At 55.4% G+C, this 18,332-nt stretch overlaps 1 protein-coding gene across 1 annotated transcript in view; it reads left to right on the top strand.

The window, feature by feature from the left end:
• Med27 (mediator complex subunit 27) overlaps positions 1-10,569 on the top strand; it is a 188,326-nt gene extending 177,757 nt beyond the window's left edge. Inside the window, exons 7-8 of the mRNA XM_026395548.2 lie at positions 8,274-8,351; positions 10,179-10,569. Of these exons, the coding sequence (XP_026251333.1) occupies positions 8,274-8,351; positions 10,179-10,313 (213 nt within the window). The 3' untranslated portion in view covers positions 10,314-10,569. The remainder of the gene's footprint in view (positions 1-8,273; positions 8,352-10,178) is intronic.
• The last annotated feature ends 7,763 nt before the right edge of the window (positions 10,570-18,332 follow it).

Raw genomic sequence — 18,332 nt, 5'->3', positions numbered from 1 at the left:
TGGTGGGGGTTACCTGGGCACTCAACCTCTGAGCCACATCCCCAGCCCTATTTTGTATTTTATTTAGAGACAGGGTCTCACTGAGTTGTTTAGCACCTCACTGTGGCTGAGGCTGGCTTTGAACTCATGCTCCTCCTGTCTCAGCCTCCCGAACCTCTGGGATTACAGATGTGTGCCACTGAGCCCGGCCTCTGCTGTGCTTTTTAAAGAACAGAGAGCTTCACCTTCATCCCTGGCAGGGCTGAGGGTAGAGCTTGTCTCAGGTCTGCTCTTGGGCCTGGAGGGTGACTGCCATCCATGGGGTGTGATTGAGGCAGCAGTGGCCTGCAGTGGTGTCCACTAAAGGACCTATAGGACCATGTGGCCCTGATCCCAGCCTCATGCTCTCTGAGGGCCAGCGGGAGTATGATGAAGCCAAGATCTCCCAGGCAATCAGTGACTAATCCAGGATTGAAGCCCACTGTCCTTGCAGTCCCCTCTGTCCCACCATGTGGCCTTATCCACTTTAACTCAGGTCTAAGAGAATTTTATCTTCACATTGTGTAGAAGCCAGCATTGGTTGGAGGGAAGCCAGAGTCTGGGTCTCCACCAGGCTTCCCTTTTAAATAAGCACCATCTGAGCATTTGGGTATTTAACTTTCCCCATGTATTAATCGTGCGGGGAAATACTTTTAATAGTGGGAGGCCCCACTCTCCTAGCTGAGCAGGGGAGGCCTTGGGCTCCAGGGGCTGTGTGCTACAGATAATGCAGCCTGGTGCCATCAGTCCATTGCATTAGGAAGAGCACCAAGGAACTGCTGAAGCCGCTAGTCCAGCTCAGGTCAGCGCAGGAGTGGCACTGCCCGCCCCCAGGCCCGCCCCTGGTGATGGGAAGCAGGCAGGTACCCACAGTGGTCCATTTGCCTGTGGTTCCTGCTCAGCCTCACCTCATGAAACTTGTTAACACACCTGGGTCCTCCTACTAGACTTTGGGGGACTCACAACCTTACAGGGCTCAGGAGCCCCTGAAGACGGTCCCTGGTTAGAGAAATACAGGGACCCCTGTTTAAGAAGCCCAGGCAGGAATCGTACATTTTCAGTTAAATCAAACACCCCACGTTGAACATAGTTGGAAAATTCTGAGGAAAAAGGTGGGGAAGAAAATACAAGGCCACCCCTGAAACAGAGCCAGAGTCTCGCTGCAGTGTGTGTCACCTCCTGCCCTGGCTGGCAACGGGCCTCATGGTCCTTGGAACTCTCCCCTTCAAGGGGCTCAGTGGATCCTTCTTTTAACATAGGGAGAGCTGGGGCTTGAGGTCTGTTGAGAGTCCCCTCCCTGTCCTGCTCCTCCCTGTGTCACCTGTGTCATCAGCACACCCTTTGTTTTTCCCTTACTGATGCAGAAGAACAAAGCGGGGCTGGGGTTGGCCATAAGGGAATGTAAGCAAAACGAATGTGGCCCCCCGCAGCAGAGTGGAGGGTTGGGGAGCCAAGAGCGGCTCTTGTCCCAAGGTCATCACTGAGGTCCAGTCTCCCCAGCCCCCTCACCCACTTCACTTTTATGCTGCACTTTTTATTTCCCTTGATGAATCAGGGTACAGACTAGACTGGTGCCGCCACCTCCTATTGGCACAGTTTCCCTCTTGATAACTCAGGCAGAGCCTTGTCCAATCCAGAGTCATCTTGAGGGCCCACTAGCCCTCAAGATGACTAGGGGGCTCTGCACCTGAGAGTGGGCAAGATAGGAAGAAGCTTCTAGCAGAGAAGTGGAGGGAACCTCGTCTAAGTGGCAAGAACATGGCTTCACTTGGGAGACTTGTACTACGGCCATACCTCCCCCCTAAGAATGATGGGTTTCCTTCCCCTCTGGGGAGAAGACTTGGATGTGATACCCCCAAGCCCCACATCAACCCCAAAGACCTGCAGTGGGAGCCGCCAGGCCTGGGGCTTCGCATCTGGCACTCAAGCTCACACGCCTGGGCCATCCCTGCTCTGCGGCTTCACAGCTCCTTGGCCCAGGCAAGTCACTTGACCTCCTGGCAACTTTTGTCCCTCACTTATAAATGGCAGTTACAAGTCCCTCTGTTGTCAGATTTTGTGGAGATTAAGTGAGATCAAACTGTGATGGCTCACATCTGGTGGCTACTTGCACTTTGTCAGTCACTGGCCCTCCCTTGACAGTTAATCCTCACCCCAGGTCACCCGGCTCCTGCATGACCTGTGGTGGGTCCCGAGGCTGGGCTCCCACCAGGCTGTGCAGCATACACCAGCCTTGCACAGGCCCCACTGTCACCGACCTGCCTGTCACCAGTGTTGCAGGCAGTGCCGTTTTTGGTTTAGCTAAAATAGCTCTCAAGCCCTCCATCCCCAAACTCTGGGAGGGAGGCTGTCAGCGCTCCTTGCACACAATATGGCAGAGGAACTTGGTGAGACTGTTTTGACTGTCAGTCCTTCCCCAGCATGTTGACTGGCAGCTGGTTCAAGGACTCTTGAAAGAGGTCCTTCTCCAAGTTCAGCTGTCCTCCTTTGGAGTGTGCCTGACCTTTCTGGTGCCTGGAGGTGAGGGCGAGGCAAGGCCTGGCTGTGCAGGAGGAGAAAACAGAAAGTAAAGTCAACAAAGCCATGCAGGTTGGTGGCCAGGCCCTGCAGATGGTGCCTTCCCAAGTAACTCCCCACAGTTCAGCTCTGAGCCGGGGAAACCAGGCTGCAGGGCATGGCCATTCCATCTCGCTATGAGGTACCCCTCTTCCCTCCTTCCCGCCACCTTGTCCTGTCAGCTCATTGTTCTGGTGGCTTCTCCTCCCTCTCTCTCCTAGGGCTCCCTGTCCACTTTGATCTTTTTACAAGCTTTGTTTCAAGCCAGCACTCAACTAGCAGCTGAATCCTCCCTCCCCCTCCTGGTAGCATTAGTGCCCTTCTCTGGCGCCTCGCAAAGCAAGGTGGCTTTTATCTCCCCGCAGAATCTCATTAGCTTTACAGCACAATGGGACCCGAACCTGGGCTGCCACTAAATTAGTTAATAGCAATTTTTTTTTTTTTTGCCTCAGGCTTGTCTTTTCCATATCTTCAATGTTGAGCCCAAAACAACTTTGTTGTCAAAAAGTGTAAAACAAAAATGTATTGAAGGTAGAGTGCTTTGACCAAGAAGAAGATGGTTATAGGTAAGCCTCTTGCCTGGTGCTGGGGAGCTCAGCCTCAGGAATCCAGACACTGCAGTGGAGCCACCAAGGAAGAGGAAGGGAGGAGAAAGCACATCGGCTGGCCTTGTTTCTCTCATTAAAATATTCCTGTAATTGGTGGTGGGAAATTGGGGAAACTAAATGCATCAGTGTTAGAAAAAAAAACTGCCACCATTTGGCAAGAAAAGATAATACTGTATACTAGGCCTTTTGAAAAGGAGGCTGGATTTGACCAGAATGCCAAACAGTAAGAGAAAGACCAGTTGGATGCCCTCCCAGGAGTCAGATGCCAAAACAGCCTCAGTGTGCAGCTCCGGCTGTACCTAGAGGGGTGTCTCTGGTCACTCAGCTCGTTCTGCTCTTGGGCAGCCTGCTGCGCAGCTGCCACCTGTGCATATCGGCCTGCACCTTGCATGTAACTCAGGCTTTCCAGAGACCTCACTGGGACACGGTGAGATGCTGCCAGGCACCAGCCTGCAGTGGGAGATGGGAGGGGTGGGGCTCAGGTCTTGCAGGATCTGTGTGCAAACACCAACTGCCCCTTGCCAACTGGGTACCTCTGGACATCTTCCAACCTCCGTGATCTCTAAGACTTATAGAGCCACACCCATGATCCCAGCTACTCAAAGGCTGAGGCAGAAGGATCGCAAGTTTGAGGCAACCTTGGCAATTTAGTCAGACTTCATCTTTAAAAATTTTTTTTTTAAATAATAAAAAGAACTAAAGTGTAGCTCAGTGATCGAGCACCCCTGGGTCTATCCCCGATATCTGGGGTGGAAATTACACCCCCTCTATTCTTGTAAGAGTTACTTTAGGGGCAGATAGAGCTTGGTACGTATAAGCTCTCATTCTGAGTAGCTCTTGTCCGATGATAGACTATCCTGTGATCCTAAAATGCACCTTCCAGAAATAAGGAAAACCTGGCCACTCAGATGTAAGATCTTGTCACTAACACTCCACAGCACCCACTGTGAGGTTGGGGTGATCCTGTTCACTTCCATTCTTGAGAAAGAAACTGTCTTGCTTTTGAACTTCTTTGTGTCCCAGAATCCAATGCCTCTTCCTTTGAAGCCATTTTCCAGTAGGACCCAGGACGTGCTCCAGCCTGGCCTCTCGAAGCCAGGCCTTAGCCAGCAGCCTGGGTGTCGCCTGGAGGCAGTTGGAAATGCCAGGCCTCAGCCATTCGCAGCCTCCTTCATGAACCCCGCTTGCTGGCAGGACCCCAGATACTGTGTGTGCTCTTGCTGTTCTTGTGCGCGTAGCGTCCCTAGTAAGAACCCCCGAGGCTCACTACTTCTGAGAAGCCTGAGAAGGCTTCTGCTCTTGGGCAGATTTCAAACACGTTTCTAGGTGACCCCGCCTGCTCGCTCCAAGGACCACATTCTGAGCAATACCTTGCGCAGGGGGCTGCTTGGCCACAGCTCATCCCCCAGACAGGAGGCGAGGCTCCAGGAGGGCTTTCTCTCGGGGCGGAGAGGGCCTGCCTGGAGGAACGCCACACGCCACCCAGCCAGCAGGCGGCCTGCCCCGTCTGATGACACTGTCGTGGAGAACTGGCATGAAGAGCCCATGCTTGCCCTTCGCAGCCTCCAGGCAGAAGTAGCATGCACACTTCCTCTTTCTGATGCCTTGACTAGAACTGTCCACGTGGCCCAGCCTTGTGGCAAGGGAAGCCTCAACTGCCCTCATCCTTCATCCCCACCCTTGTCAGGCCCGTGCTCACCCACCTCTTCTGAGACCTTCTTGTTGGGGACTTGGCAGAGTTCAGTCAAGTCAGGGGAACTGATGCTAACCAAAATCTCTAACAACAAAAAGCCAGTTCTGTGGGTTCTGATGTGAAGAAATAGGAGCTAGACAGGAGGGGAGGCTGGCGAGGCGGGTGGGCAGGGACTGAGGGCAGAACTACAGGAGCAGGGTCAGGGAGCCTTGGCCTCCTGTCCCCTGGGAGGCAGGGACAATTGTGGTGTGAGGGTGACCATATGTCTGCTGGATGGCGAGCACCTGCGCATCGTGTGCTGGTCCTCACGCTGGCTCCAGCCTCGCCATTTTCTTGGAGGGGGAGCCACCACTAAATGAGAGGACATTGCACATCCACATGGCCTTCTGAAGAGGCAGGACCAGGGTCCATGCCCCAAGCCCACACCCTTTCTCCCAGCGCTTGCTGCTGAGAAAGGACTGGAAAGAGCCCTCGGGATCTTCTGGTCACCCTGATAGGAAAGACGCAGCCCAGGCTGTGCAGTGGCAACAGAGGGGAGAGGACACAGGAGGAACAAGATGTGTACCTGGGGGCTCTGAGGCTGCTGAGAGTGGTGGTGGGAAGAGGCCCCAGGGACAGCCTTGGCTCTGGTCATTTAGCAAGGCCACGGGGAGCAGGTCTGTAGAGTGCTTGAGATGGCCCTGCGATGAGCAACAAGCCTGGCCTGGGGACGGCACCTAGAGGTGATCAAAACTAGGTGCATCTCATGGATGGCTTGGACAGCCCAAGTTCAGCTGGAAAGGTCAAGGTAAGAGGTGAGCTGAGGAAAGGAAAAGGAAGTGGACACAGGTCTATACCCCAGGGAAGATGCACTCAAGTGGAACTTGGGAAACCAGGCGGGAGGCACAGGGACAGCAGGGCTGGGTAGGGCTGGGTTAGGGCATCTTGGGGCCATGCTCTTGTTGGCATTTGAGTCGAGGCCCCAGATTCCAAAGACCATAGGCCAAGTGGCCCCGTGCTGAAAGAAACAGGCAGAAGTGAGACCCTGGGGGCATTGGATGAAGGTAGGGGGCTCCATCCAGAGACCACCCCAATCCCGCTGAGGGTGGACGCCTGCACAGGGTAGGGCAGAGTGAGGCCAGGCCAGGGCTGGACTTGTGTGGAGCACCTCACGTGGCCACACTGACCTGTGAGGCTGCTCCAGATCCCAGACCTTCAGAGAAGCAGGGGTGTGGGGGCCAGTTAAGTGAAGCTCGCAGATTCTAAATGTTGATCATTTGTGTTAAAACTGTGAAAAGAAAGAAGCCCAGCTGAGCAAAGCTTCCTGCCTTCGCCGTGCCTCTGGGTCATCAGCTCCAGCTGCAGGTATAGCAAACCCTGTGCCCTCCCTGGGCCACCCAGGGTTGGTGCAAGTGGACAGTGCCCTGGGTGGGAAAGGAGCCTTGCCCAGAGCACCCCAGCCTAGCTCGCTGCACACTAGAGCAGGCTGCAGCCAGGGCCTTGGAAAACCCCTGGGGAGGCCAGGAGAGAGCTTCCAGGAACCCTGTTCCTTTCTGTGACAGCACACGCAGTACAGGGAACATCCGTGGACCTCACAGGGCACTTCGTGGGCTTTCTTAGCCAGGGAGCTGGATGGGCAAGAACGAAGCCCAGGTTCAAGCCCACGGGCCTTGTATGCAGAGCTTCATGCGGCTCTTCCCCTCACTCGACTGCCACCACCAGTCATTTTGCAAGGTTATCATTGCGACTGTTAAAAAAAAAAGAAAAAGAAAAAAAGCATTGCTCATTTTAGAAAGCTGTCTGTCAAAATGCTTAAAATAAAGCAGGCTTGGCCCTTGGGGGAGAAGCTCCACCCAGCTGGAAAGTGAGAATTCCCCAACAGCACGGGACACGAGCTGTGGCTGCCTTTGCAGGAAAGCCAGGCCCCACGTTTATGGCAGTGGGCATTTTTTTCTCAACACATGTGTATTGAGCACCTGCTGTTTGCCTGGTGATATTCCAGGCCTGATAGTCACAGCAGGAACTAGATGATTCCTGCTCACAGAGCTGATCGCGTATCGGGGCTCACCAGCTACCAGGCTGCCCTGGAAAGTCTGGTGGGAAAGAGGCAGGTGCAGGTCAGTTGGCCGGAGAGCCAGTGGGGCTGTTGGCACACCTGGGCAGGAGGAGCCCCTCCCATGCCACTCTCCTCCCAGCCTCCTGGGCCTACTGGAGGGTGTCACTTGCACACACATTTTATCCTGGGGAAGCTGAGGTTGTGTTCACATGAGGCTGAAGACTGGGCCCTGGAAAGCCCAGCTGTGGAGGCTGTCCTCATACCTAGTGGTGAAGCCTCTCTGGCGGGTGTGGGGACCAGTGTCAGGCTCACACACAGCCCACTGAGTGGGGTCAGCACAGTGTTCCTGGCGCCCCCTGCTGGTGTGCGCGACTACTGCTCAGGCCACTTGGCTCCTTACTCAGTTGGTAACGAACACCTTGGACCTGTGTTTATTTTTGTTCTCAAATTCAAAGATTTTTGTCTATAGAGTTTTTTGTTTCCTTGTGTTTTGTTTTGTTTTGTTTTGTTTTAACCACAACATTTGTAATGCCAAGAATCCCTAATGAGGACAATCAAATAAACCATTAGTTTGAACACAACTATCAAATTAGTAGAATCTATTAATTTGCTGATGGATAGCAGGCATTAGCAATTCATGTTGTCATCACATTTCAGACCTGCAGAGAATCGCAGACCAGACCCTTTGTCTTTTGGAAAGGACTGAGTGGCAGAAAGGATGAATAGCTAAGTCAAGGTCAGGAAGCAGTACCCTGTCCACTGGTCACGAAACTGCTGTGGCAGTTTCATGGCCCATGGAGTGGAGATGTGAGTGTGGCCCACGAAGTACTGGAGACACCTGGGAAGGTAGCCACCATGAGACCTGAGGAAGGGTCCTCAGAAATCAGCAGTTTCCTGACCACCAGGCCCACGTGGCTACAAGTTAGGAGACAGAGAAAATCTAAGGGAGCAAGAGGAGACCCTGCGTGCTGCTGGGAGAGTGGTCCCAGCATGGCCGCCAGGCTCCTTGCCTGCATCCTGGTGTCGGGAGCAGGGAGGCCTGTCCGCCCTCTGGTCTGCCCTGCCTTCTCCCCGTTGGCCTCAGGCCACTGCCTTCCCACCCCTAGCGCTCCAGCCTGTCTGGGTTTTCTGTGTAGGGCCGTTCCGCACTCCGCTTCCCTCCGGGGCTGTCCTTTCTGCCTACACACACCTCCTCTTCTCTCTGCCCCCAACTCTGCTAACTAATTTTCCTACTCAAGATTTTATTTCAGATGTCCTTTTCTCTGAGAGACATCCAAAAGCAGGGCTGGTGCCTGTAAAAGGAGGCGTCCATCCCGCTGGCCATCTCTGACTGCTGACTCCAGCCACTGTCCTTCATTTTCAGGTGACAGACCATGCCACCACTGCCCTGCTCCACTACCAGCTGCCCCAGATGCCAGATGTTGTGGTCAGGTCCTTCATGGTAAGTGGCTTCAGGAGCCTTGGAGTGTGCACACACAGCTGAGGGGGGAAGCTGCACTCTTGGCCCTCGGGCTGCCATGGGAGCCGGGTGGGAGATGGCACCGCGGGCTCCCTGTCGTGGCTGGACAGGTGGTCGCAGAAGGATCCTCTAAAAGTTTCTCACATGGACCTAGTAGGGTCTTCACTGGGCTCTTGACCTGCCCCACCCAGGTCCTGTGCCTGGCCCCAGGCTTGCAGTGGTGAGTCTAGGCTGGCTGCACCCAACACAGTTCGTTCTCGGATTTCAGAGCAGCTTGCAGTGAGGGCAGCCCCCAGGAGCCTGGCAGCTCTTGAGGGGTGTTCAGAGGTTTGCAGCGCCTATTCAAACTCTTCTGGCTTGAAATGGAACCCAGTGGGAGTACTCACACCACAGCTCTGGGCAGAGGCCACAGTCAGGACCTTTCCCTGGCATTGGCCTGACCAGGGGTGACAGTGCGTTGTATGTCCGAGGCAGACTCTGCCAGCTCTTTCGGCTCGCACTGACATGGCCTAGTGCGCTGGGTCACTAGGCTCCATCTTTCACTGCCCACAGAACAGCCTTTTGTCTTCTGCTGGAAAGGCTGCCTGGTAGAAACCCCCTCAGACTTCCCTTTAGTGAGTGCAAATCACTGTTGACAGCCAGGTGGGTGTCTCTGGTCCCATCCATCCTGTCATGTGGGCCTCCACCGGGGGGCTTCCTAGAAAGCCTGTCACGCACTGCTCAGAAGACAAGCCCAGCTCATCACTTGGCTTCCTAATGTTAGGAGTGTAAACAAGGAGCAGTCCATGAGGGCTTCCTCCACATGCAAGAGGGCAGGCAGCCAGCAGCCACCCAGTAGAGGGCAGCCTGCTTTAGTCTCACACTCTGGGACGTCCGTTCCCTTCAGCTCTGACTTGGGGATCTGGGGAGGATGCAGACGAGCTCAGCACCAGAGGATAAGCAGTGTAGCTGACTGATCCGGTGACCTCCTCGTGACTTGCTATAGAAACCCCCAGGCCACCCTGCTGACTGAGGTGGCATGGATGGGCCGCACTCTGCCATCTCGGACCGCCCAGCTGAAGGCAGGGGATTCATGTAACTCAGCTGACCTCTTCAGATAGCCGTTTTCTCTTGTCCACATAATTCAGGAGAATGTTAATTGATGAGAGTCTTGCACCCCTGCACAGTGAGAACTGGCTCACTTGTCGTGCGTTTGGATCTGTTGGGTGTTTGGCTTCTTTGCTTTGTTTTGGTGGGGTTTTTTGGTAGCGAATCTCCTTGAGTTTGAGAATTGAGTTACGTGCATCTCATCCTTATAGATGATGCCCGAAAGCTCTCTGCTCTCTGAATTAAAGTGTGTGTTTGCTGCTTATTATGTGATTTGGTGGCACTGGGGCTGTCCCCACTTACCCCCTCCCAGAGTGTTAGGCCACATCCTGACAGTGAGCAGTGACCTCAGAAATCAGATTAGAAGGCGCTGTGCCCTCCATGCAGAATTCTCCAGCCGTCAGCTATTCCTAGACTCCCTCGGCACGTGGCCATGCCCCCTACCTGGCAGCAAGAAGAGGGTCCTTGCCAGGCTCCGTGCAGCATGGTTGGTGCTGCCCCAGGGCCCCCCTGCCAGGGAGAGTTGCCCTCTCTGTGCTGATAACTCGGGGCGGGGGTGGGGGCGTCAGAACCCAAAGTCCCTCGACACAGCCTTGTGGGCTCAGCAGCTTCTCTCTGGGGCCAAAGCCAGCTCCAGGGCTCTGTCCTTGGGGCCATTAGGCTTGATGGGAGGGTATTGGGAAGCACCGGGGCTGTTGCATTTGTCCTCCCTTCTCTTTTCAGACCTGGTTAAGAAGCTACATAAAGCTGTTCCAGGCCCCATGTCAGCGCTGCGGGAAGTTCCTGCAGGATGGCCTGCCCCCCACGTGGAGGGACTTCCGAACACTGGAAGCCTTCCATGACACCTGCCGGCAGTGACCCCACCCACCCAGGCAGCCCTGAGTGACACTGGCCCTGACCCCTTGCTGCCCGCTGTCTGTCAAGCTATGGCTATCACGAAGGACCTTCTCGGAGCACCACTGGGGGAGGTCGCCCAGCCTAGCCTTGGCACACGCTGGCAATATGGGTGAGTCCCCCAGTTTGCTGAAGGTGACTGAACGAGCCCTGTCACACGGGGGACTTTGTTTTGTGCTTGCTAAGTTATTTTTATAAGCAATAAACCTTTTGTACCCAGGCAAGGCCTCGTCTCCTCCTTACAGCGCCTTCCACGCCGCCTCAGTGAACAGGAGCGGGTGTGTGGACGCGGCTCTCTGGGGGTACCTCCGGCTTCTCCCTGCAGGGAGGCCAGCCTGGGTAATGCTCCCTTTCAAAGCCACCTTGGTGGCTTGAAAAATGATGGTTCCCTTTGAGAAAGACAGCAGGAGGAGTCTCTTCCCCTGAAACCAGTCCCACAGGTTCCCAGGGTGGGCGCCACTGTTGGCCTGGCTCTGCCCCAGGCATTACTACAGGTCCATCCAGTTTCTGGACACCAGCTCATGAAGCCATCATCCATTTCTGTGGCAATCTCTGCCCTGGCCAAGGACTTGAGGAGAGGACATTTCCCAGGAAGTGACATCCAGGGGCACTGCCATCTGAGCCGACAAAGAAGGGCCTGGCTCCTCCTAGGTCCTGCCTGTCCCCACCAGGTTGGCAGGCAGAGTCGGGGCTTCAGTGATGGGGACACCTGGCCCTGGGAAGCCTGCCCCGGACCTCCTAGGCAGAGGCTCCAGGGCCAGGCAGCACCGGGCAGCCTGAGAAGCAGCAGTGACAAGCAGGACACCTGCAGCAGGCAGCCCCCACTGAATGCTGCTGTTCACTAGATTTAAGATGCCAACACCCATTAGATGTGCCATTGTTTTATGAGCCTCCAAGAAAATATGCTGCCAATTAAGCTACTGCCAGGCCTCAGTGGTGACCCTGTGTGGCACATGAGCCATCACACCAGCCTGTGGTTGCTTTGAAATGGCTTTTCTGTGTTCCCAGGGAGGCCATCTCTCCTGCCCGGTACTGGCCACCCCCTCCCAGTCACAGACCATAGCACAATTTGTCAGCTCCCTGGATCCTCCTTTTATTGGTCTCCTGAGACTCTTTTTTTTTTTTTCTTTAATATTTTTTAGTTGTAGTTGGACACAATACCTTTATTTAATTTTATTTATTTATTTTTATGGGGTGCTAGGCGGGTGCTCTGCCACTGAGCCCCAGCCCAGCCCTCCAGAGACTCTCCATTGTTGGTTTGCAAGAAAACCCAGAGTGAGGGCATCAGGTGCGCTAGCGCCGTTTCCTGGTACTCATGTCTTCAAAGACCCCAAGTATGCACACGGGCCCAATGCAGCACTGACGCTGGCCACGCACCACCGGCTCCGGCCATGCGCAGGGGAGGCAAGTCCCTGGGGACTGCCAGCCTCAGAGGTGCTGGAACCCAGAAGAACCTGAGGTCAGTGAAGCCGTGGATGCCGACTCGCATCTGAGCCATCAGATGTCCAGCTTCCAACCGCAGCAGTCTGGGCGGTCGGTCCCCCAGGCGCCAAGTGCTCTCGGACTCCCTCTCGTCCCCGTCTTCTGCACAGGCGATGGGCCAGTAAGTAGCCTCAGAGGGCTACTTCATGTGTGCACCCAGGAGCAGGTGCCTTGGCCCTGTCCTCTGTACCTGATTGTCGTCCACAGGAGCACTAGGAAGGGTCCTGGGGCAGGTGTACAGAGGTGCAAAGGGTTGACCATTACAGCAGCATGGAGAGAGACAGGTCCTGTCCTCTCCTCCAGTGGCAGAGCTGGGGTGAGCCGCTTCCTCTGGCCTCCTCTGAGGCACAGGGTTGATGCCCGGTGCTGGGAGGGAGGAGAGGCCTGTAGACGGAGGCTGAGACTTGGTCACAGTGGAGACCCGGGCAACGCCTGCTCTGCTGTTTTGCTATATATTTTTTTTATAAAGAGAGAGAGAGAGAATTTTTTAATATTTATTTTTCAGTTTTCGGTGGACACAACATCTTTGTTGGTATGTGGTGCTAAGGATCGAACCCGGGCCGCACGCATGCCAGGCGAGCGTGCTACCGCTTGAGCCACATCCCCAGCCCCTTGCTATATTTTTAACATTCCCTCACTTAAAGGGGGGCTGGGGACACGGGTCAGACCATTTAACCTTTGAGGCCTTTCTGTCTCTTCTATTCCCATTGCTCGGTTCTGAGAGAGAGTCTCCAAGGCAATGTACTCGAGATCCAGGCTGGCCAATCCTGCCCGCTTGTGCTCACAGAGATGGACATGCCTGCTTTGTGTGTCAGCCATGGAAACAGGACAGACTGCACCTGAAAGGGTGTTGGGAACAGTTCCAAGAGGGTGGGCTGTGAGGGAGGCCGGGAGGTTCCTGCCGTGCGGACAGTCACTGAGTTCCTCTCACTGAAGGAACAGGTCCACCATGGGTGCTGTGGTGACGGAGCCAGAACATGATTTGGACTGTCCAAGGGGACCTCTAGGCCAGGTCTACAGGTACTCAAGAGTGACTTAATTATGACCCCAAGCTCAGCATCTACTCTGCCAGGTGCTTCACACGTGTGACCTACCTGCATGTCCTCTCCATCAGAGCGACCAGCCCTGCCGTGCCGGGTGTGAGCCCCAAGTGTGGTCAGGACTCCTCTGCAGCGAGGCTTCCCCGGACAGCACTGCTTCGCCCGTGCTTTCTGCTGTCCGGGGTGCCATGAGTCGCCCAGGCACCCGTCAGAACAGAACACGCTGCCTGTGAAAGGTCGTCCAGACTCTCCCTGAACTAAGTTAGGAATCAGCCTTTTGGTATCGAGTGATGTTTTCACACTTCACACCACAGGCAGCATGAAACGATGATCTTTCAGTGTTTATGCACAAACTCGCCATTGCACTCGGAGTGTCAGAGAGTGGGCCTGATGCTAAATCAAGAGCCTTTTAAGGTCATCCCCATCGAGAGAAGGACAGCTTCAGCCACCAGGATTCTCAGAAGATCCAGAACCCCTGCCCACCATCCAGGAGGCATCGTCCGTCTAGCCATTAGACCAGGGAGAGGCAAGGTGACTGGTGGCTGTGGCCTGGCAGTAGGGGCAGGCCAGCTCCCCGCGCCTGTCCACTCCCAGTGCAGCGGCCTACTGGGCCGTTCTGCGGGTGGAGCATGGTCAAGGCCACAGGGTGCATGAGGAAGAGAGCCAGAAGGGAGGGGCTGCACAAGCCGTCCTTGTGCCCAGGGACTAACTGGGCTTCAGGCGCTAGAACGGGCTGGCCCTGTCCCAGTCTCCACCAGCCCTCCCTGTGTCCCAAATAGAGGAAAGGATCTCAGAAACTCGCTTTCCAGTTGAATTTTAAGTTGGGAGCGGCTGTTCCCTGTCATTAGTACCTGAAGAGCTCAACCTTAAAGTTCACGAGCACATCCCAGGGAGAGCACCGTCTTAGCAGCTTGGAGATGATTAGTTACTCCAGAAAGCTCCGGCCACTCTGTGCTAATTGAGTTTGAAATTCCAGCCAGACTGGCTGTCCCCAGGGCAGCATGCGCTGGAGTGTGGTGCCCAGGGAGCAGGCAGGCCCCTGCCTGCTTGGTAAAGACCATGGACCATCCCTCAGGAAGGCGAGGACAAGGCACAGGGAGTGACCTGGCACAGATAGGTGGGGTGGAGAGGAGGGGAGGAGGCACCCCAGGCTGGATGGCTTGTCGCCAACACGTCACGTGTCCTTGGCTCTGTCTCAGTCATGGTCATGCTTCCTTAATTACAAAAGGAATCCATGTGTTCCTTTTATAGAAAATTAGGTACTGTGAAAAAGCAAAGAAAACAATACCTGTGACCCCCACGTGGTAGATGACCGCTGGAGCCCTGGGGCGCATCTTTCCAGGCCTAGGTGTGGCAGAAAAGGAGGTCATGCACGTGCTCTTCTGAAACCTGCCTTGCGCCTGAGCAAAGGCCAAGCTGCTGTGGCACGGCCCACAGCTACGGTGGCTCAGAGGCCACAGACGCTGTCTCCCCTTCACCTCCAGGGTGGGGACAGAGCTCAGCTTGCCTAGCGACACGAGACTCTGGCTTCCGCCCCCCATCCCGGAAGAGAAGAGAAGCGCTCCAAGCAGCGCGGATAGTTCCACTCCGTGTCACTCAGGGTTCCTGGGCTCTCTCTTAGGACGTGGTCTGCATGGTGGCAGTTGTCGCTGTTTTAGTCAGCCTTTTCACTGCTGTGACCAAAAGACCCCACAAGAAGAGGATAAGTTTCCCTGGCACTCAGGGTTTCGGAGGCCTCAGTCCTTAGAAGGTCGGCTCCGAGGCTCTGACTGAGATGAGGCCACACAAGGCCGAAGGTGGTGGTGGCGGCAGGCAGCCGACCAAGAGCCGAGAGAACGCCATTCACCAGGGGCAAAATACGAGCCCCAAAGGCACATCTCCAGTGACACTGTCCTCCAGCCATACCCTACCTGCCGACAGTTACCATCCAGTTGGTCCATACTAATGGATCGTCTCCCATTAGGCTCCCATAACCCAATCATGTCACCTCTAGCCCTTCTTGATCGTCTCCCACGAGTCTCTGAGGAACACCTCATGTCTGACCCAAACTGACACATTTCCAGTTTGCAGAAAGGGAAAGGCACACGGGGATCATATGCCAGCATTTTGAGTGTCAGACCCCGTCCGGGCAGGCAACAGTTCCTCTGCGTTTCGTTAACAAAAGCCCAGGGCCTGGCAGCAAGGGCTGCTGGGAAGCGCCTACCAACTGAGAGCGGCTGTTAGCTGACAGCGCCATTTCCTTGAGGATCACCCAAGTGGTGCCTTGTGTCGCCAGTCTTTTTCATTGCCAAGTAATACTCCGCAGTGTGTATGTACCACGCTGTTTAACTGCTTAACCCTTTGGGGGATATCTGGGTGGTCCTAAATTGGGGCCATTCCAAAGAAGCTGCTGAGCCTTGTGTACTAGCCTCTGCATGAACATAAGCTTTCCTTTCTGTGGGATGTGTGCCCATGCATATAATTGTTGGGTCATGAGGTAAGTTCATTTTTAATTTCAAAAGGAACAGCCAGGGGCTGGGGTGTGGCTCGGTGGTGGTGGTGGTGGTGGTGGTGGTGGTGGTGGTGGTGGTGGTGGTGGTGGTGGTGGTGTGCTCCTCTGGCACAGGAGGCCCTGGGTTCCATCCCCAGCACAGGGAGAAACACATAAAAGAAGCTCCCAGGTGGCTGTGCTAGTTGACCTTGCCCCTGCTGTCAGTGAGGCCCTGTCTTTCCACGCCTTCGCCAGCATTAGTACTGTCTCTGCTTACTGTAGACATTCGGATAGGCGAATAGTGACATTTGTTGATTTGTACATTTTATTGTTTGTGGTACTAAAGATGGAACCCAGGACACTCAACCACTGAGCCACATCCCCAGCCCTTTTATTTTATTTTTATTTTGAGACAGGGTCTCATAAGTTGCCAAGGCTGCCTCAAACTTGCAATCCTCCTGCCTCGGCCTCGTTACCCAGGGCACCCAGCCTTGTGTCTTATTGGCTTTTCCCTGCTGGCTGATGGTGCTGACGGTCCCCTGTGCTTATCTGCCATCTGTGTGATGAGATGCCTTGCATCTTTTGCCCATTTCCCAGCCTTCTTTTCCTATGTGCAATTCCTACGTCAGGGGCATGGGTTGCAAACATTTTCTCCCTTGTGTGGTTTGTCTTTTCATTGTCTTAACAGGTCTTTCACGGAGCAGGTGTGTTCAGTCTTGACGAGGTTGCTCTTCTGTGAGGAAGCCGTTCCTCTCTCCTCCCTCTCCTGACCGTAGATACCCTCCAGTTCAGCTGTGACCGGACAGTCAGGATGGCCTGGGCCTAGAGACCCCAGGTCACCAGGACCAACCCCTCCTCAGTCAGCATAGTTTCCATGGCCCAGACTCCTTCGGTGACACTTGACTGTCAGTGTCAGAATGAAAGCAGCCCCCTCCACACAGATGCAGGAGCTTGCTGCAGCAGGCTGGCTCCGCACGTCAGCCAGGGTCCCGGGCAGCCATGCTCTGGGAAGGAGCGAGGGGCTGCAGGGAGCTGTCGCTGTCCTTGTCACAAGTGGGTGGTCAGGGCAGCTGCATGGCTGGATCTACCTGGGGAAGAAGGCATGCGACATGCAGGGTACAGGTCTCCCTTGCCTCTGTCCCCCACTGCCATGTCCACCTCTGGGTCGCCGTCCTCTGCCTGGAACCTGCTCCCAGGGAGCCCCTCCTCCAGGAAGAGCAGCCTCCCTGTGGCCTTCAGCACTCCTGTCCCCGGGCCCTCTTCCCTGCTGTCCTGTGCACCGCCGCCGCCGCCGCCCCCACCCCATGGCTGCCGGGTGTGTTCATCTGGCCTCTGCCTCCCCCACAGGAGTGTCAGTGATGAGGGCAGGGGCTGTGGCCACCTTAGGGCCTGCCCTATGCCCTTGCACACAGTAGGCACTTAATGAATATGTGCCGTCAGATAGAATAAGAAGTCAGGCTCAGAGGTCTGCGCTGCTGCCGGACAGGAGCCCTGGGCCAGTCCCCTGGTCCCTCTGAGTGTGGATTCTCCTCGTGAGTCAGGCTGGTGAGTCGCCCTCCACTGCAGGCCTCCCGTGAACAACCACCCAGGTATTTACACACCAAGTGTTTATTACACACCTACAGTTTACTAGATGCCAGGGGGATAATGTCCCTGTCAGAAGTGTAGAGGACCAAAAAGCGCAGCCACCCTGACTGAGACACTGCATTGCAGGCATAAGCATGGACACCCTAGGGACACGGTCATTCATGTGGCACCTGTTCCATCCTCCATGGTGGCCTGGGTGACACCCCGTCCCCTCACCCACTCTAAGGGAAAGATCCAGAGGAAACACCTGGAGATCAGTGGCCTCCCTGCACAGGCGCCGTGACAGCCGTGGCTGTGGGCCCGGGCATCTCCTCGCAGACCCCACGGCGCTGCGTAGGAGGAGCGTGGCCTCCCGTGGCCCACCAGCATTTCTGTGCACGGCTGCACCCTGCTGCCCTGAGTGTCCCTTTCCTGGCAGCCCTCTGTTATTGACACTGCACTCGACACCCCTAGAGCTAACAGGCCCGGCCTCTGATTCCCAAGGGTAGTTGGTCAAATCAATGCTCACCAGAGGCCGTGGCTAACTCGTTCTTGTCCTTTTCTTCCCATTAGTTTGCAAACCAGCAAAGTCCATGGGAACTTCCGAGCATGAAGGAGCAGGGGTCTGCTGAGGGAGGAGGCAGCTAGTTCTCGGCTTCTCTGAAAACCCTGGGTCACAGACAAGGAATGGTTATGGTTAGGGTTATACGGGCAACAAGCCAGCTGATCGCATGGTGACAGCGTCCTTGTCCTGGCTGTGGGCTCCACGGCTGTGAATGGCTGGCCATGTGATGCTGTTCAACAGTCCTCAGCCCCCAATGGCCACTGCCCAGAGGCACCAGGGAGAGCCCCTGGAACCCAGGTCTGGCTGTGGGAAAAGATGGGAAGAGACGTGCTTCCTGCCTGTTGGACACCTAGAGGTTTCCTGGCAGCACTCACCAGGGCTACTGTGGCAGAAGCCACAGTCCCAGAGATCCAAGCCCATGCCCACGTTTGCTCTTACTCCCTGCAGACACACCCTGCCAGTCCTCGCTCACACTGTTGCACGCAGGGCCTTCGCCCTGGGGTCAGGAGGTTCCCACTTACTCGCTGAATGCTGCCGAGGACCCTTAGAGAGCCCGCGACAGGTGCAGCAGACATGCATCAGGTGATGGCCACCCGGGGACACTGACGGGTGCTCCGAGCAGTCACGGGTGGAGATGGCGTCTAGAAGCTTGTTTATTCCCAGCCAAAGGATGACCCAGCAACTGGCAAAAGGAACAGAGTGGACAAGGCCAGGAGTTTTCCCACAGGGGGCACCTCTGGGGACTGGAACTGACTCCTGACACTTCTAAGGGCCTGGTTCCCCTTTGCCCCAGAAGCCAGCATAACACAGGCTCCGCAGTGGGGGCTATTGACACTTTGGGCTCATTCAAGGCTGCTGGT

This window comes from Urocitellus parryii, chromosome 4 (assembly GCF_045843805.1).
Source record: "Urocitellus parryii isolate mUroPar1 chromosome 4, mUroPar1.hap1, whole genome shotgun sequence".
Lineage (NCBI taxonomy): Eukaryota > Metazoa > Chordata > Mammalia > Rodentia > Sciuridae > Urocitellus > Urocitellus parryii.
Note: the sequence above shows the minus strand (reverse complement) of the source record. Positions and strands in the feature narration are given on the sequence as shown.